General features: G+C 45.0%; 1 protein-coding gene across 9 annotated transcripts in view; it reads left to right on the top strand.

Annotated features, from left to right (window-relative positions):
• STXBP5L (syntaxin binding protein 5 like) overlaps window positions 1-25,425 on the top strand; it is a 779,311-nt gene that overhangs the window by 396,537 nt on the left and 357,349 nt on the right. For all 9 annotated transcript variants that reach the window (XM_029578338.1, XM_029578339.1, XM_029578335.1 and 6 more), the window contains 2 exons: window positions 3,897-3,969; window positions 18,027-18,174. In XM_029578338.1, the coding sequence (XP_029434198.1) occupies window positions 3,897-3,969; window positions 18,027-18,174 (221 nt within the window). The remainder of the gene's footprint in view (window positions 1-3,896; window positions 3,970-18,026; window positions 18,175-25,425) is intronic.

Genomic DNA, 25,425 nt, shown 5'->3' with positions numbered 1-25,425 from the left:
CCCAAATTATGGCTATACAATGTAAAGGTTCCACATTGAGTCACTTCATGGGGAAAAGATCTAGGTGTCATCCTTGAAAATACGTTGAAATCTTTTGCTCACTGTGCAGCAGCAACCAAAAAAAACAAATAGAATGCTGTATCAGTGTTAGTTCTGTGCAGATATGATGGTCATCCTTTAATGATTGTGATTCCTTATCGATTGGAATGAGATCATATTGGGGTACATTTTAAAACATAGCGCGTGCGTACAAAAGTACGCCGGATTTTATAAAATCCAGGGTCGCGCGCGCAAGGGGGTGCACATTTGTGCAACTTGCGTGCGCTGAGTCCTGCGCGCGCTGCCCGTTCCCCCCCCCCCCCCCTACCTTTGTCGCACAAGTTACGCCTGCTCGGCTGCCGCACGCCATGTTCTGGTCCAGGGGCTGGTCCTGAGGCCACGGCCACGCCCCCGGAACGCCCCCCCAGGCCGAAACCACGCCCGCGGCACCGCCCCGGATGATGCGTCGACCGCGTCGCGCCGACCACATCACGCCCCCCCGACACGCTCACCCTAAGAAAGCCCCGGGACTTACACGCGTCCCGGGGCTTTGCGCGCGCCGGAAGCCTATGGAATGTAGGCTCGGCACGCGCAGGGGCGTTTTAAAAGGGTTACGCGCGTACCTTATACGCGTAACCCTTTTAAAATCCGACCCATTCTGTATATACAGACTTTGACGTACTAACAGTCATACTCACACACATAGATGGAATGATCTGCAAGATCATTTATACAAAAAAATAAATATCAGCAATTTTTGGGTCCCCTTAAGGGGAACAAGCCCACTTAGGGTGATTACCTTTCTGGCTCCTGTTCCAGTTAATATGCCCACTGGCTTGCCAGCATGTCATGGTGCAACTGAAAGTGGAAAAATATATTCAGTCTCACCAGACTGGTATCACAGTTCAAATTAGCAATGAAAATAGAAATAAAGACTGAAGACATATCAGAGTGGAGGAATGGCCCAGTAGTTAAAGCAGTGGGCTGAGAACCAGGGAAGTGATAGTACACTCCTTGTGACTGTGTGGGTAAGACACTTATCCCTCCATTATCTCAGGTACAAACTTAGAGCTTGATTTACCAAAGCATTTCTCCCATTTTATGTCTATGGAAAAAATGGTTACAAATCCTTAAAGGTGAATTTTAAAAGCCCAACTCGTGCCGAGAGGATTTTAAAAGCTGCCCGGATATGCACATAAATACCACTGTGCACACAAATGACAGTTTTCAAATGGGGTGGGGTATGGGCATGGTCTGGGTGTGGCTTGGGCGTTCTGGGATTTTAACCTAAAATTTGCATGTAATACTTAAAAATCTAGGCAGATTAGTGGGGTTTTAAAGATCAATACTAACGGGGGTAAGGACGGCTATTAAACTAGGGCAGTTTGGGAGTCTTATTCCTTAACTTGGCGAACTGGGAACGAATTGGTAAAATGGGCAATGGTTCAGCATGCTTCCTTTTAAAATCCCCCCACTAACACGGTAGAAGCAGCATTTGCACGCAGAGGTGTGCGCCCACTTAAAATTGAGCACATATGCATGAAGCCAGGCTATTTTATAACATGCACATATATACACCCTTATGTTATAAAATAGCCGCCCCTGGGTATAGGCCAATGAATGTGCACATATGTGCACCTGTGCCCACTTTGAAAGTTACTGTCTTAGGTTGTAAGCCCTCAGGGAGGCAGGGAAAATACCTGCTGTTCCTAAATGTAACTCGCTCTGAGCTACCAATGAAAAAGGCATGAGGTAAATCTAAAATAAACATTCAAAAAGACATGACATAAAAGACAGGACAGGTTGTAATTCACCCTATATGGAAAATATTTGCTGAAAATGTTATAGTTCCCATGCAGGGGTGACTCATGCTCCATCATGTAGTTTGAGAATAGAATGAGAAGCAACCTGACAGCATTTAATCAGCTAATATGATACTAGGGTGCACTGGGGAAGCGGAAAAGATTAGAGCTTATTGCAGGTGGGGTGCACAACATTGCCAAATTCATCTAGCCTCAAGTTCAGAAGACCATTCAGAATCCACTTTTCTTCTTCCCATAACAGGATGCAAAAGTGGAAGAATGTGACCTATTGGCAAAAAAACCCCCAAGTTTTATCTTAAAATAAAGAATTTTATAGCAGTACCGTATAACAAATTGTGAATGTATAAAATGCTGCTAAACTGCTGAAACATTTTGTTAGTTTAAAACAAATGCCTATCTTTATTTTTACTTTAGCATTGATAAAGTGCCCTAAACTAGCAAATTATCCCCAGGATTCATCTTTCCACTATAAATATAGCAGAATGATGGCCCATGGAAAAAAAAGGGGCGAGAGGGGCAAAAGAATGCAGCCGGCCACATTGAGGTGGTACGTTTTTGCCTGCCGCAGTTGCGGCCAGGCCGCACACTTTCACCCCCAGAGCGCTACGGGAAAAGGTGTTATTTCCCACGGTATTGCTGGTGATAATGTGGAAAACATTATTGCTCTCAGTGCTGCCGGACCATAATCCTGCCTAAACTCCGCCCACGCTCCTCCCCTTCCCCTGATTTAAGTTGTATCGCCATGATGATGGCACATTGCAGTTTAAAGAATGACCCTGCATATACAGGGTCTCTAGCACCAGAGAGTATTCAACCTAACTGGCTGATTTTAAAAGCCTACGTGCACCAAAGCTGGGAGATATGCATGTGTCTCGGCCTGGTGTGCACCACACAGATTTTAAAATCAGTGCATGTAAGCGCATATCTCCCGGTATGTGCATAAAAAATTTTCTAAGTAAAAGGGGATACGCCTTGACGTGGTCCAGGGAGAGCATGGACGGACCGGGTCTGTAGCATGAATCCAGCGTGTTAAGTATTTATGCGCACAAGTGCGCACCAGGGTCCCTACTGCGTAACTTTTCTTCTGCTATGGACAGCGTGTAAGTCATGTAACAAAATAAATATGCTAGTTAGTGGGGTTTTAAGGGTTGGGGGTAATAGAGTGAAAAGGAGACAAGCTAACTAGCGCGTTTAGGAAGTTCTTTTATTGAGGCAAACTGGAAGCAAACTGTGAAAAAGGCCTATTGCTTCGCCGCACATACCTACTAGAATTCCACCCGCTTATGCGCTTTAGACTGCATTCACGTGCATATGCGTGTGTCAATTTAAAATCATACATGCATATACTCGCAGATTTTATAATGTGCGCATTTATGCGCACATGTTATAAAATTGGCATGTCCTTGCATGCGTGCCGGCAAAAACACATATATGTGCGCACGCGCGCAAGTCTTAAATTTTACTTCTAATTGTATTCTTAAGGAAATAAGATATCAAATAACTTGCCCAAGATCACAGTGTATGTCAGTGAGAGAAGCAAGCTCCCAGTTCAATACCAGTTCTGACCACTAGGCTGCCTTCACTCTATGTTCAGAAATTCCATTACATTAATGGTAACAAATGAGTGGTTCTTTTACAAATACTTAGAAAGCTGGATATAATGAACTGACTGAGATGTGTTATTTGCTGTGGATTTTTCCCTATTTAATATTTCAGGAACAAAACAGAGCCGTTTTTGTAATCCATGTTGGTAGTATACTACCTTTGTCTGAAGAAAGTCTATTATATAAAAACCTCAATTATTTTCTTTGTATACTTTCCAATATACATGGGACACAATTCATCATTTCTCAGTGTTCACTAATTATTTAGATGCATTACTTTATAACCTAGTAATTCCTAGTCATATATAAGACTTCTATCATACATTATTTATTAACTGTATGTCAAATTATTATAAAATTTGGTTAGGATGATGTTTAAAATTGGAAAGTTCTTCATTTTAAACATATTTAACTAGCTTTTAATTTGTAGAATTCCAGGAACCTTATGCTGTGGTTGTACTGTTGGAAAAAGATCTAATAGTTGTTGATCTGACACAGAGCAAGTAAGTATAATGTATTTAACCAAGTTAAAACTAAGCATTGTATGTTTCAAAACTGTCTGGCCACTGCAGAAATGCAGAGATGCTGTTCTAAAAGAATAGGAGCTAGTTCATTTTTTATTGGACAAAATCATTATCTGCCTGGAGTCAGCTTATTCTTTTTCAATGGGGTATTTCACACCTTGAACAAAGTTCTGGCAAGAGTTGTAAAACTATATTTCTGTGTACTTCTATGTAATATGATGGCAATTTCAAAATTATATATGTGGATAAATTTTTCCGTCTGAAAATTGTCATCTTCTTCCTAGCTAAAGGACTTGTGAGCTACGGTACACACATTCTATTAGCCTGTTAAAAAGTATTCACAGGACATATGGTTGTTTTTAGCACACATTTTGAAGCTCCTAATTTCCAAAGGGAAAAAATGCTGGTGACTACACATCGGAAATGAACTGCAATGTATGCAGACTGATTCAAATTTATTTATCATGTCAATATCTAAGACCTAGGCAGTGAATAATAAAACATCCATAATTAAATCAGGTTGACAAAATGAAACAAGACAAATACAATACAATATAAAAAAGTTGCAACTAATGCAGGTCATTCAAAATTGCCCCTATATATTCCTTGAGATGTGTTTATATTTTATATTTTCTGTCCCTGTATACAATAATTGCTTTCCTTTTTTCCATTCCCAAGAATTAACATTCTAGAATCCTCTATAGTGCTTCTCTTTTCCCAGTCTGAAATGTCAGACTTTACCTTTTTGGAAGACCACAAATGACCATCTGCTTGAATAACTTTCCTTATACAAGTTCTTCATTTATTCAGCCAAAATTTTCTTTTAAGTTTATCTATACCAAATTTGAATAAAATATTAGTACATGCCAGAAGAAATTTAATGTGGATAAGTGCAAGGTGATGCATATAGGGAAAAATAACCCATGCTATAGTTACACGATGTTAAGTTCCATATTGGGAGCTACCACCCAGGAAAGAGATCTAGGCATCATAGTGGATAATACATTGAAATCGTCAGCTCAGTGTGCTGCGGCAGTTAAAAAAGCAAATAGAATGTTAGGAATTATTAGGAAGAGAATGGTGAATAAAACAGAAGATGTCATAATGCCTTGAATACTGTATACAATTCTGGTTGCCGCATCTCAAGAAAGATATAGTTGCGGTGCAGAAGGTACAGAGAAGGGCGACCAAAATGATAAAGGGGATGGAACAGCTCCCCTATGAGGAAAGACTAAAGAGGTTAGGGCTGTTCAGCTTGGAGAATAGACAGCTAAGGGGGGATATGATAGAGGCCTTTAAAATCATAAGAGGTCTAGAATGGGTAAATGTGAATCGGTTATTTACTCTTTCAGATAATAGGACTAGGGGGCACTCCATGAAGTTAGCATGTAGCACATTTTAAAACTAATCAGAGAAAATTCTTTTTCACTCAGTGCATAATTAAACTCTGGAATTTGTTGCCAGGGGATGTGATTAGTGCAGCTGGGTTTAAAAAAAGGTTTGGATAACTTTTTGGAAGAGAAGTTCATTACCTGCTATTAATCAAGTTGACTTAGAAAATAGCCACTGCTATTAATTGCATCGGTAGCATGGGATCATCTTGGTGTTTGTGACCTGGTTTGGCCTCTGTTGGAAACAGGGTGCTGGGCTTGATGGACCCTTGGTCTGACCCAGCATGGCAATTTCTTATGTTCTTATGTTCTTAAGTGGAGGCAAGCTACAGGCACAGGAAGGGAAAGAATGAGTCGAAAGGAAGTACCTATGCAGTTTGGGGAGGCTTCTGTCTGAGGTGACTGGACTGAGCTGTGAGAGGAGCTGTGGAACCAGTAAGTCTCAGTGGGTTGGAAAAGGAAAAGACTGCTGCAGAATGAGGAAGGGCTGGTAGCAAGCAAGAACTTTACACTAAGATGCAGTGGGATGGGGTGGGGGCATGCACTATATGAGCACATAAGCAGCAGCACAATAGTAGCTGTTACAGAGAGCGGCACATATCTATACATATACTATGTCTCTGTCAGAGGGAGAGCGCATGTGTGGGTGTCTGACACACACACCCACACTCTTGCTCTTAGTTTGTGGGTTTATCTGTGTGTCTGAGAAAGAGTGTGTGTCATGTATATAAGGCATTTAAACTAGACAACAGGGCTGGCAGAAGGAAATTAGAATGTCACCCCCCAAATACAAATACAAAGGAAATGGATGAAGGGGATAACAAAAGTCATCTCAATAAGTCACAGAACAAGTCCAAGAAAAGTAGTAACCTGAACGAAAAAGCTGGAAAGGTATGATTGTAATCTGGGCAATAAAATTCCCGACCTGCAAGGCCTAACATTGGAGGTGGACTTGGACACTGGTTCACAAAATCTCATGATTGGCATATGGCCATACCATGCTATAACTTGTTAAGGTAGGACAGAGAGGAAAGAAAAAGGGGAGGAGTAGCTCTTTATGTCAAAAACAATATCCAAGCAACTGAGCTGCAAGGAAGATGAGGTAGAGAAGAAGCTTTATGAGCCATCCTAAAAAAAGATGATGGTGCATCCATTTTTACTGGAGTGGTTTACAGGCCTCCAAATTAAACGGAAGAACCAGAAAGAGATCTGGTTGAAGACATCCAAAAGGTGGGAAAGAAGGGAGAAGTGGTATTGTTGGAGATTTTAATCTGCTGGACATAAACTGGAGAATCCCTTCTACAGAATAATAACAGAAGTAGCGTGATAGTGGATGCCCTGTAAGGGGTTCTGTTCAAACAAATGGTAATAGAACCCAAGAACGAGGGAGCTATACTCAATTTAGTGTTCACTAATGGGGATAATGTCTCTGTCCGGGAAGGTGCCCACCTCAGCACCAGTGATCATCAAACGGTATGGTTTGATATCAAAAATAGGATACAGAGAAGTCACACAAAGACCCGAGTTTTGCATTTCAAAAATACAGACTTTCTCACAGGACAAGCAGGATCGTAGTCCTCACATATGGGTGACATCATCAGGATGGAGCCCAATAACGGAAAACTTCCTTCAAAGTTTCCAGAACTTTGACTGGCCCCTACTGGGCATGCCCAGCATGGCACCAACCCTGCAGCCAGCAGGGGTTCCCCTTCAGTCTTCTTTTTTTCCACGCAGCAGTAGCTTCGCGGTTTAGGAGCTCTGAACACATTCCTGACAGGAATTTTTCCTCATGGACTTATTTAAAATAACTTTGCCCTGCAGGGGTCCCTCCTCTAACTTTCTCTGGCCACGGTACTCCGGTAAGTTTTTTCGCTGTTTTTCATCGATTACCGTCGAGTATGGCCCTCGCGGCCTACTGGCCGTCGACCGTACTGCGGCTTGATTTTTCTATGGCCATGGCGTCGGGGTTTCGTCGGTGCCCAGATTGTACTCGCACCATGTCGATAACAGACCCTCATAGAGTCTGTGTAATGTGCTTAGGCCATGAGCATGATGTCCTGACTTGCACCAAATGTGCCCTCATGACACCAAAAGGTCGCAAAGCCAGAATGGAGAAGATGGGACTCCTCTTCCGTGCTCACACCCCGACACCGTCCATCGCATCAACGTCATCGGAACCGGCACCGTCGAAGTCACACCAACATCGACAACCGTCCGGTGACCACCCGCCATCGACGTCTTCACGGCCATCGACTCCCGTTTCTCCCCCTCAAGATCGAGGGGATCGAAGGGAGAAACATCGGCATCATAAGTCTCGGACCGTCAAGGGAGCGAAATCATCGACCGAGCCACCGTCCGAGCCACCATCGAAGAAGCCCCATCCAGGAACGGCACCGACCACTCCTGCGACCGGGACATCGAGGCCACCCTCACCCGATCGGGGTTTGGGAGTCGCCATTTCCGCCTGTAAAGGTGATCCCTCCGACTGTGCCTCAGCCTTCCTCTTCCGTCATGGAGCCGGAGCTGATTGCCCCAGGTCTCCGGGAAGAACTGGACTGGCTGGTCCAGGAGGCCATCGACAAGGCGATGCAACGGCTCCAGGTTCCTCCGGCACCGACATCGGTACCGAGAGTGGAACCGGTCACCGACCCGATTCCAGCAGCGCTGGCACCGCTGCTATCCCAGATGGAGGCGCTCATGACTGCCCTTCCACCGGTGATTCCCGGGTCTCCGATGGCTACGGTGCCCTCCCCGATGACAGCCTCATCGGGAGGAGAAACACAGTTTCGCATCCCTCCTTCGGGAGTTCTGCCTCAGCCATCGATGCCATGTCGTCCCTCGCCACCGATTCATTCATCGGGAGCGATACACACATTGGCGCCATCGATGCCTTCGATACCGGCACCGATGCCGTCCACGGTGCCCCCGGCGATTCCTTTGATTTTCTCGGAGCCTCAGCCGGGGCCTTCAGGTATCCAACCCCCTTCTCATCCTACAGGTGATGATACTTCCTCAGACACCGATGACTTACCTTCACCTTCACCTCCCTCTCCTACTGAAAGTAGAAAGCGTTCTCCTCTTCATTAGTTCTCCTCCTCTTTCATTAATTTTGTGAAGAAAATGTCAGAATTGGTCCCTTTCCAGCTTCAGACGGAGCAAGATGATAGGCACCAGATGATGGAGCTTCTCCAATTCCTGGATGCCCCTAAGGTGATCACTTCTATTCCCATTCATCAAGTTCTTCTTGACCTCCTCAAAAAGAACTGGAAAAATCCTGGATCCATTGCCCCAGTACACAGAAAGGCTGACACTACTTATCTGGTACAGTCAGCCCCTGGCTTTCAAAAATCTCAGCTTGACCACCACTCAGTTGTGGTGAAAAGAAAGCAAAAAGGACAAAACCACACTCTTCTACACCTTCTGTCAAAGAACACAAGTTCCTCGACAATGTTGGTCGTCGAGTGTTTCAAGGGGCCATGCTTATCTCCAGGATTGCTTCTTACCAGCTGTATATGACCCAATACAATAGGGTCATTTTCAAGCAAATACAGGACTTCTCTGAAACCCTGCCTGACCAATTACAAGAACATCGTCAAACCCTTGTTCACAAGGGGTTTGAAGCAGGAAAGCATGAGATAAGAACAACTTAAGATATCTTCGACACCTCCACTAGAGTGTCTGCAGCTGCCATTTCGGCAAGACGCTGGGCCTGCTCAAGTCTTCTGACCTTCGCCCAGAAGTACAAGACAGGCTCTCTGACCTGCCCTGTTCAGCCACTATTTGCTGAATCTGTTCGGTGAACAGATTCAGCAAATAGTGGCTGAATTAAAAGACCATCATGAGACCCTCAAACAGCTCTCATCGATACCTTCTGACTTCCCTTCTAGACAGCCACCAACAAGGTCCCGAGTTTGTTTATTTATTTATTTTAAGTTTTTCTATACCGGCATTCGCGATGAGTATCGCATCATGTCGGTTTACAATTAACAAGTGAAGAGGTAACAAGAGGTCATAAATAACAATAAATAACATAAATTAAAAAGGTAGTAATAATAGTAACAATATACAAGTGAAAGTTAAGGGGTGCAGTTACAATAAAACAAGGTAGTAATATAACTTGGAACAGAGAAAAGAAGCTGGGGTTTTTAACTAGATACATATGATACATATATGCATATCAATGCATTTGAGGTAATAACGAATTGCCCTAATGCTGTGGAGTTAATTGCTATGTTAAGGTAAAGTCAGAGTGATTAGTCAAAGACTGATTAAGGTTCAGTTTAGGTCAGGAAATGCTTTCATAAAAAGCCATGTTTTGAGTCTTTTCCTGAAAGTGGGGAGGCAGGGTTCCTGTCGCAAATCTGGTGGGATGGAGTTCCACAGTGATGGTCCTGCGGTGGAGAAAGCCCTGTCTCTGGCTGTTATGTGTCGTATGGTTTTGGAATGTGGTATTTGTAAGGATTCTTTGTAGGACTCTCTGATTGGTCTATTTGAAGTAAATTTTTTGAGAGGAATTTGAAGGTTGAGCTGAGAGTGTTGATGTATGGTTTTGTAGATAATGGTTATGGACTTATAAATAATTCTGTAGTGAATTGGCAGCCAATGTAAGTCTTTGAGAATTGGTGATATGTGATCTCTTCTCCGGGTGTTTGTTAATATTCTTGCAGCCGTGTTTTGAACCATCTGAAGGGGTTTAGTGTGAGAAGAGGGAAGACCTAATAGTAAAGAGTTGCAGTAATCTAGTTAAGCGAATATTATTGATTGAAGAATTGATCTGTAGTCTTGAAAGTGAAACAGTGGTCTTATTCTTTTTAAGACTTGGAGTTTATAGAAACAGTCCTTAGTAGTTTGATTTATGAATGATTTAAGGTTTAGCTTATTATCAAAGATAGCTCCTAGGTTTCTTACTTGTGGGGTTTGTAAATTCGGTGGTGGATTTGTGTCTGTATTACTGTTTTCGGTGGAAATTAGGAGGAGTTCGCTTTTTGAAGAGTTTAGTATTAGATTTAGGTTGGAGAGGAGTCCGTCAATTTTTTGAAGACAAGATTCCCAGAATTCAAGAGTTTTAGTATAGGATTCTTTGGGGATGACTATCTGGACGTCATCTGCATATAGATAGTGTTTAAGGTTTAACTTGTTTAGAAGTTGGCAAAGAGGGAGCAGGTAGATATTAAAGAGCGTTGGTGAGAGGGAGGAGCCCTGCAGAACTCCTGAAGAGGAAGCGTAGTGCTGAGATTCTTTGTTGTGTAGTTTAACTTTGTATTTTCTGTTCCCTAAGTACGATTTGAACCACGATAGAGCTGTTCCTGTTATTCCAATATTTGCTAATTGAATTAGTAAGATGGAGTGGTTAACCGTATCAAAGGCAGCTGAGAGGTCCAGGAGGATTAGCAAGTAAGCTTGACCTTTATCCAGGCCCATGATAAGGTAGTCAGTCAGGGAGATTAGTAGTGATTCTGTACTTAAGGATTTCCTGAAACCATATTGGGTCGGGAACAGAATTTTATGTTCTTCGAGGTAGTCTGATAGTCTGGAGTTAACCAATTTTTCCATTACCTTGGCTATGAACGGGAGATTTGATATAGGACGGAAATTGGTGGGATCATTGGGGTTTAAGTTAGGTTTTTTTAAGAGCGGTTTGATGGATGCAATTTTCAGGTCGTCAGGATAGATTCCTTGTGCTAGTGAACAGTTAATGATGTCTGTCAGAGCGGTAGAGATGGTGTCTGGTATTAGCAGGAGAAGTTTGGATGGGATGTAGTCTGATGGGTGTGATGAGGGTTTCATTTTCTTCAATGCAGAGAGTATCTCTGATATAGAGAATAGTTCGAAGGATTGTAGAGAAGTGTCTTTGTTGTGATGGAAGTATAGGTTTGATGGATCTGAAGTATTGGGTCTCAGCTGTGTTATCAGGTTGGAGATTTTATTGCTAAAGTAGAGGGCCAGTTCCTCAGCTTTTTCTTGTGCTAGGTTTGCCGGGATGTCAGGAGTAATGGTTTGTGTTAAGTTAGATACATAGGCAAATAGGGCTTTGGAATCGAAAATAATGTGGTGGATCTTCTGTGCAAAGAAGTCCCTTTTAGTTTTTAATGTGGCGTTTTTGTATTGGTGTAGAGCGAGTTTGTAAGCGGAGAGGGAGGTCGGTTACGAGTTACGAGGCCTTATCAGAAATCTCAGCCCCGCCAGCCCCGGAAGCAAAAGCCACAAGCAGCTCCCCAGCTGGGGCCTGCTTCAGGTTTTTGACGTTCCCTTGGAGAGCAGCAGCCTGATCCCACTGCCAGCCATACCAGTGGGAGGTCGATTGTGCCATTTTCACAGCATGTGGCAATCAATCACAACTGACCAATGGGTGCTAGCAATCATTGCTCAGGGTTACCGCCTGAACTTTCTTGCTCTTCCACCGGATTCACCACCTCTACAAGCGTGGAGAGTAAACAACCACTCTCTCCCTCTGGAGCAGGAGGTTTCCCTTCTTCTCCAGTTAAGAACTATAGAACCCATCCCTCTTTCACAACAAGGCCTAGGGTTCTATTCCCGGTACTTTTTGATCCCCAAAAAATCTGAGGGGCTTCGTCCAATTCTGGACCTACGTGCCCTCAAGTACCTCCAGCGGGAAAAGTTCAAGATGGTAACCTTGGGTTCGCTTCTACCTCTTCTACAAAGAGGAGACTGGCTCTGCTCTCTGGACCTCCAAGACGCGTACACCCACATTGCGATAGCTTCAGCTCATTGCAAGTATCTCAGATTTTTAGAAGGCCCAAAGCACTATCAATACAGAGTGCTTCCATTTGGCCTAGCATCGGCACCACGAGTCTTTACCAAATGTCTCGTGGTTGTCGCAGCTTTTCTCAGGAAAGAAGGTGTTCACGTCTACCCTTATCTAGATGATTGGTTAATCAGGGCCCCAACCCAGCAAGCCGCTCAATCGTCCCTGGATTTGACCCTACACACTCTAATTTCTCTAGGATTTCTCGTCAATTATGAGAAATCCTATTTAGTCCCATCTCAAACCTTGTCGTTCATTGGGGCAGACTTGGACACCTTACAGGCAAAAGCTTTTCTACCTCATCAATGAGTGCAAACCCTCGTTTCTCTCGCTCACCAGTTGCAGTCTCAGCACACAGCAACAGCTCGACAATTCCTTGTCCTTCTCGGACACATGGCGTCCTCAGTCCATCTTACACGAATGGCCCGCCTGGCCATGAGAGTCATGCATTGGACTCTGAGGTCACAATGGATTCAAGCGACTCAGCCTCTGTCAACCATTGTTCACATCACCGACGCACTCCGTCTGTCTCTCACCTGGTGGAAAGATCAGAACCATCTCCTCCAGGGACTGCCTTCTCATCTGCCAGATCCTCAACTCATTCTCACCACCGATGCTTCCAACCTCAGCTGGGGAGCTCATGTGAACGATCTGCAGTCACAAGGATTTTGGTCTCCAGAGGAAGCCAAACACCAGATAAATTTCCTGGAGCTTCGAGTGATACGATATGCTCTGAGAGCTTTTCGGGATTCTCTATCAAATCACGTTGTCCTGATTCAGACGGACAACCAGGTGGCCATGTGGTATATCAACAAGCAGGGAGGCACAGGCTCCTTCCTTCTGTGACAGGAAGCTGCGCAGATTTGGGTGGAAGCACTCTCCCGCTCGATGTACCTCAGGGCCACCTACTTGCCGGGAGTACACAATGTCTTGGCAGACAAACTGAGTCGTGTCTTCCAACCACACGAGTGGTCACTCAACCCCTCGGTAGCAACCTCTCTTTTCCAACAATGGGGTTATCCCCAAATAGACCTCTTTGCGTCCCCTCAGAACCACAAAGTGGACAATTACTGCTCCCTCATTCGGAGCGAGCACTCTCAACCCAGAGATGCATTCTCCCTCTCATGGGCAACCAGTCTGCTTTATGCATTCCCTCCACTTCCTCTTCTCTCGAAGACTCTCGTGAAGCTCCGTCAGGACAAGGGAACCATGATCCTGATAGCACCTCACTGGCCACGCCAAGTGTGGTTTCCCATACTCCAGGATCTCTCCATCCGCAGGCACATTCCCTTGGGAACGCACCCGCTTCTGATCACTCAGAACGACGGATGCCTACGCCATCCCAATCTTCAGGCCTTGTCCCTGACGGCATGGATGTTGAAAGGTTAATCCTTCAACCACTTAACCTTTCAGATTCGGTTTCTCGTGTCCTGATTGCTTCACGGAAGCCTTCCACAAGAAAGCCTTATTCCTATAAATGGAAAAGGTATACATCATGGTGTTCTTCGCAATCCCTTGATCCTTTTTCCTGTCCAATCCCAAGGTTTTTGGACTATCTCTGGCATTTATCGGAATCAGGTCTAAAGACCTCTTCCATCAGAATGCATGTCAGTGCGGTAGCCACCTTCCATAAAGGTGTCGGGGATGTCCCTATATCAGTACAACCCCTCGTAACTCGTTTTCTTAAAGGCTTACTCCATATCAAGCCTCCTTTACGTCCTCCGGCCCCTTCTTGGGACCTTAATCTGTTACTCGGGCGGCTCATGAAACCACCCTTCGAACCTCTTCACTCCTGTGACCTAAAATATCTCACATGGAAAGTGATTTTCCTTTTGGCTATCAGTTCAGCTCGCAGGGGTAGTGAGTTACAGGCCCTAGTTACCTATCCGCCTTACACTAAACTCCTGCAGGACCGGGCGGTACTCCGCACTCACCCTAAGTTTTTGCCTAAGGTAGTTTCGGAGTTTCACATTAATCAATCCATCATACTACCTATCTTCTTTCCCAGGCCCCACTCCAACCCAGGGGAACAGGCTCTGCATACCCTTGACTGTAAACTGGCTCTAGCGTTCTACCTAGACCGTACAGTTGCCCACAGGAACAGCACTCGGTTATTCGTCTCTTTCCATCCCAACAAACTAGGGCAACCTGTAGGTAAGCAGACCCTCTCCTCCTGGTTGGCGGACTGCATATCTTTTTGCTATCAGCAAGCAGGCATTCCTTTCCAAGACCGTGTTAAAGCACACTCTGTGAGGGCCATGGCGATTTCAGTAGCACACCTAAGATCGGTGCCGCTTCCTGACATTTGTAGGGCTGCCACCTGGAGTTCTCTCCACACTTTCGCAGCCCACTATTGCCTAGACAAAGCCGGAAGACAAGATTCCATCTTCGGCCAATCTGTCCTGCGTAATCTATTTCCATCGTGACGTACCAACACCCTTCCGCCTGCCCGGTAGGGTTCAGGATGTCCTCTACCAAATTCACCCCAGTTGTTGTGCCTGTTGCATGCCGTTGGGTATATTTGGTGTATGTTCGGACATCCTCAGCTCGGTACTCACCCATATGTGAGGACTACCATCCTGCTTGTTCTGTGAGAAAGCAAATGTTGCTTACCTGTAACAGGTGTTCTCAAAGGACAGCAGGATGTTAGTCTTCACGAAACCCGCCCGCCGCCCCGCGGTGTTGGGTTCGTAACGTTTTGTTTTATTTTTTCGGCACTGCCTGTAGCTATTAAATAAGACTGAAGGGGGACCCCTGCTGGCTGCAGGGTTGGTGCCATGCTGGGCATGCCCAGTAGGGGCCAGTCAGAGTTCTGGAAACTTTGACAGAAGTTTTCCATGATTGGGCTCCATCCTGATGATGTCACCCATATGTGAGGACTACCATCCTGCTGTCCTGTGAAAACACCTGTTACAGGTAAGCAACATTTGCTTTCTTGAAATGGGGAAGTACCTGGAGGGGAGAACTAGAAGACTGGGGGAAAATGAGAGAGGTGGAACAACAGTGGTCCAAACTAAAAGGAGCAATTACAAAGTCAACTAATCTATATGTTAGAAAATTAAACAAAAGGAAGAGAAATACGAATCCTATATGGTTCTCAAAGGAGGTAGCTAATAAAATAAAAACAAGAACAGCATTCAAGAAATAAAAAGGACCCCAAAGGGTGGAACATAAAGAAGAATATCTGGTGAAACTGAGGAAGATCAAGAAAGTAAAAAGTCAAGCGGAAGAAAGGATTGCCAAAGAGGTAAAGCGAGGTGACAATACATTTTTCAGATACATCAGAGAAAGGAGGTCCAAAGTAGTATAGTGAAATTGAAAGGTGAAAAGGATCAATGTGTGGAGAGAGAGGCAAAGAAATGGCAGAAATATTAAATACTTCAGTTCAGTGTTCACTAAAGAAGACCCTGGAGAAGGACCGTCGCTAATTAACAAGAAAATGGAGGGGGGTGGAGTAGACGAAACTCCGTTTACAGAAGAGAATGTATGGGAAGAGCTAGGAAAACTGAAAGTAGACAAAGCCATGGAGCCTGATAAGGTTCAACCCAGGATACTGAGGGAGCTCAGAGATGGTGCTGGTGGGTCCACTGCACAATCTGTTCAATAGATCCCTAGAAACGAGTGTGGTGCTGAGTGATTGGAGAAGAGAAGTGGTAGTCATGCTTCACAAGAGTGCAAGCAGAGAGGAGGGCTGGAAACTACAGGCCAGTTAACCTTACCTCAGTGGTGGGAAAAGTAATGGAGACGCTGCTGACTGAAAGAATAGTGAACTATCTACAGTCAGAAGAATTGCTAGACCAGAAGCAGCATGGATTCACCAGAGGAAGGTCCTGTCAGACAAATCTCATTGACTTTTTTGATTGGTTCGAGGAAGAGAGCGCTCAATGTGATCTACTTGGATTTCAGCAAAGCTTTGATACGGTCCTGCATAGGAGGCTTGTGAATAAAATGAGAAGCCTGGGATTACAAACTGGTTGAGAGATAGAAGACAGTGAGTTGAGTGGTGGTAAATGGAACCTTCTCTGAAGAGAGCCACTAGGATCAGTGTTGGGACTGGTCCTGTTCAATATCTTTGTGACTGACACTGCATAACGGATAGAAGGTAAAGTTTGTCTTTCTGCGGATGATACTAAGATTTGAACATAAGAACATGCTATACTGGTTCAGACCAAGGGTCCATCAAGCCCAGCATCCTGTTTCCAACAGTGGCCAATCCAGGCCATAAGAACCTGGCAAGTATCCAAAAACTAAGTCTATTCCATGTTACTGTTGCTAGTAATAGAAAATCGGCCAATGCAGTATGGCAGCGACTTGGTTGAACTGGACACAGAGCACGATTGCATCAACGGGACACAACTCTGTGGCGGACCCATCCGATTGGCATGGGGCCATGTATGATGATGGTTGGGGGGGGGGGGGGGGGACCATTGGGAGGTTTAAAGTCCTGCATGCATCTACCCCACTTCCTTTTCCCTGGCGGTCTCGATGCGAACTTTCCCGCCCAGTTGATAGGTAGGTGGAGTTTTGTTAGCTTAGTAATTGTGCACTGTCGATTTGTTATCCATGTTGTACTATGGGTGGCCAAGTCCAGAATGCTAGGTGGAGGCAGTTAGGGAGGATCACTACCAAATGGTGGCTTGGGCTACTGTTCACAGATGAACAAATAGTGGGGAGGTCCCAGTAGGCTTGCTGAGTGGTGGCTTACGAAGGGCCTTTCTGGGACATTAACATCAGCAAGGCTTGTGGGGATGCAAGACCTGAGAGAGATCTGCTAGAGCAAAAGTGAAGACACGGCGGTGGGCTCCTACCCTGCAGGGACATAGACAGGCTAACTGTCTATAGACAGTACCCTATTAGATCTCATTGTTAGGGAATCTAATATACGGCTGCGGCCATTACATCCATTCTGAGTGTTATGGTTATTTTTGTTATGTTATATTGGGCTCATGTTGGGTGAAAAAAAGAGGGGAGGGTTCCCAGGGTTGTCTTGGTTGCCCCAGTTATGGAAGACGTTTACTTTTAGCTGCATTTCAATAGAGTATTTTCAGTTGAACCATTTTACCCATGAAATTGCCCTGATTATAATCACATTTTCACTAGGATGAATTCTAATGAAGCAGCTAAGTTGGATTCCTATAGTCCAGAGGTTCTTGACCCATTCTTGAAACAATCCTAGGCAATTTGATTTTTCAGAATATCCACAATGAATATGCATGAGAGAAATTTCCATGCACTGCCTCCATTGTATTTAAATCTATCATATGCATGTTCATTGTGGGTATCCTGAAAACCAGATTGGCTGGAAATATCCTGAGGACTGGGTTAAGAATCACTGCTGTAGGCAATCTGTGGATACCTGCATGCCTTCACAGTAAATGTTGTTGCATTACATACAACTGCCTGTACACATTTCTAGAAATCTGCAACATTTTAGTAGTTCTTTACATTGATTTTCATGGAAGAGGTTATATTATAGAGTTGTGCTTTCACTTAATTATTAAAATGAAACAAAATATAAAAAATTGAATTTTATTTTCATTTAATTCTAAATGTCATCCCTTGCTGCAAAACAAACTAAAAAATAAATTTACAGGATACCCTTTTCCCATTCCCTCTCCAAGTATCTTCTCATCCTGGGTTGAAAAAGAAGAGGGAAAGAGATCATATATTTTATTTTTTTTTTTAAACTATATTATCAAATAAAAAGGCATAACAGTGTTTAACAGCAGTACAAAATTGTTCACTACAGAATATAGAAATCATATTTTAATGATTCAGTGTTTGAAATGTTTTTGATAATGGTTAAATTGTTTTATTTTAACTCATTTTCTTAAATCCATACAACACAATTATACTAACAAACTGTTTTTATCAATTAGTTTTCCGATCTTTGAAAATCCCTATCCCATGGACATCCATGAATCTCCAGTGACGTGCACAGAATATTTTGCTGACTGCCCTCCAGATTTGATTCCAGTGCTTTATTCCATAGGAGCCAAGCATAAAAAGCAAGGTTTCAGTAATAAGGTATAATTTTACATTATTTCGGAAAATGTACTCTATGTATAAAATGGTAGAGGGTTTTGTGTGGCTGGCTGGAGCTGCTCTGGGTTCCTGGATGGAGAGTTTGTGATGTCATAAAGTCCCACTAACCAGTCATCATGAATACTCTAAATCCTTTCATGCTGATTGGTTGATGAGACTCAGTGAACTGGGAAGGATAGCTAGTTTTTAATACCTTCCAGTCTCTTTGCTCCCGCAGCCACACACACACATACCAAATGCACATAACACACACTTACTTACCTGCGGAAAATTCTGGTAGTTGAAGTATAAAAATCTCTCAGCTTTCTATAAAATCATGAAAGAATACAGAAATGTGTAATAAATGCAATACTATGGAAATGGAAAGGCTTACATAGAATATTTATTTATTTATTTATTTATTTATTTATTTAAAGGGTTTTTTTATACCGGCATTCATGATAGAATCACATCATGCCGGTTTACAAGAAGTAAAGGGAGTGAAGAAAAACCTAACATTTAACAGGTGGAGAGAAGTAAGAAAGTTACAATAAAACAGGGGAAGCTGGAACTGGGATAAGAAGAGAAGCCTGAGTAGTTTTAGGAGTAAAAACAGGAACAATTATATACATAGTGCTGGGATGTAACATGATGGTTGTAGCATGGTGATAGCAGATAAGAACCTTATGACCCATCCAGTCTGTCCAAGTAGATACTATTAGAAACCATAATTTCTTCTTTCTCCATGGACAAGAAGAAAGATTAATCCTACTTGTGGGGATATCATCAATGATATTACTGGTGTGACTGAATTATCCTATTATCCACAAAGAATTAGATGTAAGCAGCTTTGTTGTCTTCTATATACACTATAAAGGGGCAGGAAATATTTTATATTTAAATGTTCTGCTGTCAAATTTTTGTAAATGTGTGTGCTATATGATTTTTATGATAGTGCTTGATTTGTGAAGTAGTCTAATTTTCCCCATAAAAATGTTGTAACGATAATTCTCACAGGACAAGCAGGATGGTAGTCCTCACATATGGGTGACATCACAGGATGGAGCCCAATCACGGAACACTTTTGTCAAAATTTTTAGAACTTTGACTGGCACCTACTGGGCATGCCCAACATGGCACTAACCCTGCAGCCAACAGGGGTTCCCCCTTCATTCTTCTTTTTTCCACGCAGCATTAGCCACGCGGTTAAGGAGCTCTGCAGAGAATCGTGACAGGAATTTTCCTCACGGAATTACTGAAAACTTTCTTACCCCTCAGGGGTCCCTCCTTCAACTTTTTCAAGTTGCGGTACTCCAGTAAGTTTTTTACCCGTTTTCGGTCAATTTCCGTCAAGTTTGGCCCTCACGGCCATCAACCGTACCGCGGCTCAAATTTTTCAAGGCCATGGCGTCGGGGTTCCGTCGGTGCCCGGACTGTAGCTGCACCATGTCCATAACAGACCCTCATAAAGTCTGTGTAATTTGTCTTGGATGTGAGCACGATGTCCTGACCTGCACCAAATGTACCCTAATGACACCAAAGGGTCGCAAGGCCAGAATGGAGAAGATGGAACTTCTCTTCCGTGCTCAAACCCCGATGCTGTCCATTGCATCGATGTCGTCTGAACCGGCACCTTCCACTTTGCATCAGCATTGACCACCGGCCGATGACTGGCCGGCGTCAATGACTTCTCGGCCTTCAACTACCTCTACTCCCCCTCAGGACCGAGGGGATCGTAGAGAGAAACATCGACATCGGAAGTCTCGGATCATCGAGGGAGCAAAATCATCGACCTCGCCATTGTCCGAGCTGCCGTCTCAAAAACCCCGTCCACAAAAGGCACAGACGTTTTCTGTGACCGGGTCATTGAGGCAACCCTCACCCAGACAGGTATCGGGAGCCACGACTCCACCTTTAACGGTGGTCCCTCCGGCTATGCCTCTGCCTCCTTCTCCCTTTCTGGAGCCGGGGCTGATTGCTCCAGGTCTCCATGAAGAACTGGACCAGATGGTTCAGGAGGCCATCGACAAGGCGATGCATCGATTCCAAGTTCCTCCGGTGCAGATACCGGTGCTGATCGTGGAACCGACCACCGACCTGATTCCAGCAGTGTTGGCACTGCTGCTCTCGAAGATGGAAGAGCTTATTGCTGCTTTTCCACAGATGGATCCCGGGTCACCGATGGCTCCAGTGCCCTCTCCGCTTAGCTTGTCATCGGAAGGAATAACACCGTTCCGCATCCCTTCTGTTGCCGATGTGTCTGGCGCCACCGATCCATCCATCGATGCCTTCATCGGTGCCTCCAGTTCTTCCTTCGATTCCTTTGGAGCCTAGACCTGGCCCTTCAGGAGTTCCACCGCCCCATCCCAAATTGGTTCCTAGGGGGGCAGGTGCTGATTTCTATGATACCTGGACTGATGATTCTTCACCAGACACCGATGACTTGCCTTCACCACCTTCTCCTACTGAAAGCAGGAAGCGTTCTCCTCCGGAGGACCTTTCCTTCATAAATTTTGTGAAGGAGATGTCTGAATTGGTTCCTTTCCAATTACAGACCGAACAAGATGACAGGCATCAAATGATGGAGCTGTTGCAATTCCTGGATGCTCCCAAGGAAATAACCTCCATCCCTATTCACCAGGTTCTTCTGGATCTCCTCAAAAAGAACTGGGAACATCCTGGCTCTATTACTCCAGTCAACAGGAAGGCTGACACCACTTATTTGGTACAGTCAGCCCCAGGTTTTAAAAAACCTCCATTGGATCACCAATCTGTGGTTGTAGAATCGTCCCAAAAGAGGGCAAGAAGAGCAAAACACCACTCTTCCTTTCCCCCAGGCAAAAAGCAGAAACTTCTAGATGCTATCAGTCGCCGTGTCTTCCAGGGCTCAATGCTCATCTCCCGAATCACTTCTTATCAGCTCTATATGACCCAATACAACAGGGTCTTATTTAAGCAGATAGAAGAATTGACAGACTCCCTGCCTCAACAATTCCAAGAACAACTTCAAACCCTAGTGAACAGGGGCTTTGAGGCAGGCAAGTATGAGATAAGATCATCTTACGACATCTTTGACACTGCTACCAGGGTATCTGCAGCTGCTATTTAAGCAAGAAGATGGGCCTGGCTCAAGTCTTCGGACCTTCGCCCTGAAGTACAGGACAGATTGTCTGACCTGCCCTGTGTAGGTGATAACCTGTTTGGCGAGCAGATTCAATGGACGGTGGCGGAACTCAAGGCCATCATGAGACCCTGAGACAGCTCTTTCTGATGCCTTCTGAGTATTCCTCAAAACAACCTCTCCAAAAGGACACTAAGAAGTCATTCTTCTGTCCGAAGAAATCCTACCCACCACTGTCTAGAGCTCATTCTACGAGACGTTTCCAAAAATCCCAGTCTCGTCATCTACGAAAACAAAAGCCTCAAGCAGCTCCTCAGCCGGGCCCTGCTTCCGGTTTTTGACTCCTGCAAAGAGAGCAGCAGCCAGCTTCCATTGCCTCACATACCAATGACAGGTCGATTATGCCATTTCAACAGGTGGCACTCAATCACCTCAGACCAGTGGCTCCTAGCGATAATCAATCAAGGTTATCATCTGAACTTTCTCTCCATCCCACCGGACTCCCCACCTCTACTGACGTGGAGAACATCCGACTACTCTCTCCTCCTGGAACAGGAGGTCTCCCTCCTCCTCCAGTCCAAAGCAATAGAACCAGTGCCCTACTCTATCCCCGGGGGAAAGGCTGATGTGCACGGAGCAGGAGAGGGACCTTGGGGTGATAGTGTCTAATGATATGAAGTCTGCGAAACAATGCGACAAGGCGATAGCAAAAGCTGGGATGCATAGAGAGAGGGATATCGAGTAAGAAAAGGGAAGTGATTATCCCCTTGTACAGATCCTTGGTGAGGCCACACCTGGAGTACTGTGTTCAGTTCTGGAGACCGTTTCTACAAAGAGACAAGGACAAGATGGAAGTGGTTCAGAGAAGGGCGACCAGGAAGGTGGAGGGTCTTCACAGGATGACATACGAGGAGAGATTGAAGATTCTAAATATGTACTCCCTGGAGGAAAGGAGGAGCAGGGGTGATATGATTCAGACTTTCAGATACTTGAAAAACTTTAATGATCCAAAGACATCAACAAACCTTTTCCATCAGAAAAAAATCAGCAGAACCAGAGGTCACGAGCTGAGGCTCCAGGGAGGAAGACTAAGAACCAATATCAGGAAGTATTTCTTCACGGAAAGGGTGGTGGATGCCTGGAATGCCCTTCCGGAGGAAGTGGTGGTCTAAAACTGTGAACGACTTCAAAGGGGCGTGGGATAAACACTGTGGATCCATCAAGTCTAGAGGGCGTGAATAAAGTGGAGACATTCAAACACTGCATGGAGCAGCAGTAGCCACAGCGGCATTCAAACACTGCACGGAGCGGCAGTAGCCACAGCGGCATTCAAACACTGCACGGAGCGGCAGTAGCCACAGAGGCGTTCACGGTGCGGGATGCCAGTGGCCAGTAGTTGGTGTTCCACCTTCACGGAGCGGAAGGATGGAGGGCTGCTATTTCCAAAAAAAAACAAAACAAAAAAATAAAAACAGGGGTGGGTAAGAGTATGGGGCAAGGGGGTGGCCTGCTTGTTGCAGTGGTTGCTACCCCCAATTGAGCTGGATGTCACTTGGATGCAGATTCAAAGCTGCTCTCTAAATTGGGTGGAGGGGAATTAGGGCTGGAGGGTACTGGAAGCCAATAGTAACAGGTGGGAGAGAGAAAAAGGGAAAAAAATGGATAAAGTGCGTAGCTTGCTGGGCAGACTTGATGGGCCATTTGGTCTTCTTCTGCTGTCATTTCTATGTCTCTATGTTTCTATGTAAATCGGGAGGCGTTCGACCAATTCTGGAACGCCATGCCCTCAACAAGTACCTCCATCGAGAAAAGTTCAAAATGGTAACCTTGGGTTCTCTTCTTCCTCTTTTGCAAAGAGGAGACTGGCTCTGCTCTCTAGACCTCCAGGACGCATACACACATATTGCGATAACTCCATCTCATCGCAGATTCTTGAGATTTCTGGTAGGCCCCAAGCACTATCAGTACAGAGTGCTTCCATTCGGCCTCGCATCTGCACTACGAGTCTTCACAAAATGCCTCGTAGTAGTTGTAGCCTTCCTCAGAACTCAAGGTGTTCACATCTACCCCTATCTAGACGATTGGTTGATCAGGGCTCCCACTCAGCAAACTGCTCTGTCGTCCCGACATCTTACCTTACACACTCTGATTTCGCTAGGATTTCTTGTCAACTACGACAAATCCTACTTAGTCCCATCTCAAACTTTATCATTCATAGGGGCAGACTTGGATACCTTGCAGGCAAAAGCTTTTCTGTCTCATCAGCGAGCTCTCACCCTCGTCTCTCTCGCACATCAGCTGCAGTCTCAATACCGCACGACTGCACGCCACTTCCTCATCCTGCTGGGACACATGGCGTCCTCAGTTCAGGTTACCCCAATGGCTCGCTTGGCCATGAGAGTCATGCAGTGGACTCTAAGGTCACAATGGACTCAATCCATTCAGCCCCTGTCGACCATTGTTCATGTCACCGACTCACTTCGTCAGTCTCTAGCCTGGTGGAAAAATCAGATCAAATCCTCCAAGTCTTGCCCTTCCAGGCTCCAGATTCTCAAATAATTCTCACCACCGATGTTTCAATCTCGGCTGGGGAGCCCATGTGGCCGAACTGCAGACACAAGGATTTTGGTCTCCAGAGGAAGCCAAACACCAAATCAATTTCCTGGGGCTTCGAGCAATCAGATATGCTCTTAGGGCATTTCAGGACTGCCTGTCCAATCAAGTTATCCTGATTCAGACGGACAACCAGGTGGCCATGTGGTATATCAACAAGAAGGGAGGGATGGGCTCCTACCTTCTGTGTCAGGAAGCTGCGCAGATATGGGTGGAGGCCCTCTCCCACTCGATGTATCTCAGGGCCACCTACTTGCCAGGAGTGGACAATGTGTTGGCAGACAAACTAAGTCGCACTTTTCAGCCACACGAGTGGTCTCTCAACCCCTCAGTGGCAGACTCAATCTTCCAACAATGGGGTTACCCTCATATAGATCTCTTTGCGTCACTTCAAAACCGCAAAGTAGAGAACTTTTGCTCTCTCACTCGCAGCTAACACTATCAGCCACGAGATGCGTTCTCCCTCTCATGGGTGACCGGTCACCTATATGCATTCCCTCCACTTTCACTTCTCTCAAAGACTCTTGTGAAGTTACGTCGGGACAAGGGAACCATGATTCTGATAGCACCTCATTGGCCACGCCAAATGTGGTTTCCAATACTTCAGGATCTCTCCATTGGCATGCACATTCCCTTGGGAAAGGACCCACTTCTGATCACTCAAAATGACGGGTGCCTATGCCACCCCAATCTTCAAGCCTTGTCCCTGACAGCCTGGATGTTGAAAGGTTAATTCTTCAGCCACTTAACCTTTCGGAACCGGTTTCCCATGTCCTGATTGCTTCACGGAAGCATTCCACGAGAAAATCCTACCTTTACAAATGGAACAGGTTTAAGTCATGGTGCTCTTCTCAATCCCTTGACCCCTTTACCTGTCCTACCACGAAGTTTCTAGACTATCTCTGGCACTTGTCAGAATCCGGTCTTAAAACTTCCTCCATCAGAATGCACGTCAGTGCGGTAGCCGCCTTCCATACAGGTATTGGGGACATTCCTATTTCAGTACAACCCCTTGTAACACGTTTTCTGAAGGCTTGCTTCACCTCAAGCCTCCTCTGCGTCTTCCGGCCCCTTCTTGGGACCTCAACCTGGTTTTTGGTCGGCTCATGAAACCACCATTCGAGCCTCTCCAATCCTGTGATATTCGCTATATCACATGGAAAGTGATCTTCCTTTTGGCAATCACTTCGGCTCGCAGAGTTAATGAGTTGCAGGCTCTAGTCACCTATCCACCTTACACTAAACTTCTGCAGGATCATAAGAACATAAGAACATAAGAAAATGCCATACTGGTTCAGACCAAGGGTCCATCAAGCCCAGCATCCTGTTTCTAACAGTGGCCAATCCAGGCCATAAGAACCTGGCAAGTACCCAAAAACTAAGTCTATTCCATGTTACCATTGCTAATGGCAGTGGCTATTCTCTAAGTGAACTTAATAGCAGGTAATGGACTTCTCCAAGAACTTATCCAATCCTTTTTTAAACACCGCTATACTAACTGCACTAACCACATCCTCTGG

This window comes from Rhinatrema bivittatum, chromosome 15 (genome assembly GCF_901001135.1).
Source record: "Rhinatrema bivittatum chromosome 15, aRhiBiv1.1, whole genome shotgun sequence".
NCBI lineage: Eukaryota > Metazoa > Chordata > Amphibia > Gymnophiona > Rhinatrematidae > Rhinatrema > Rhinatrema bivittatum.
Note: the sequence above shows the minus strand (reverse complement) of the source record. Positions and strands in the feature narration are given on the sequence as shown.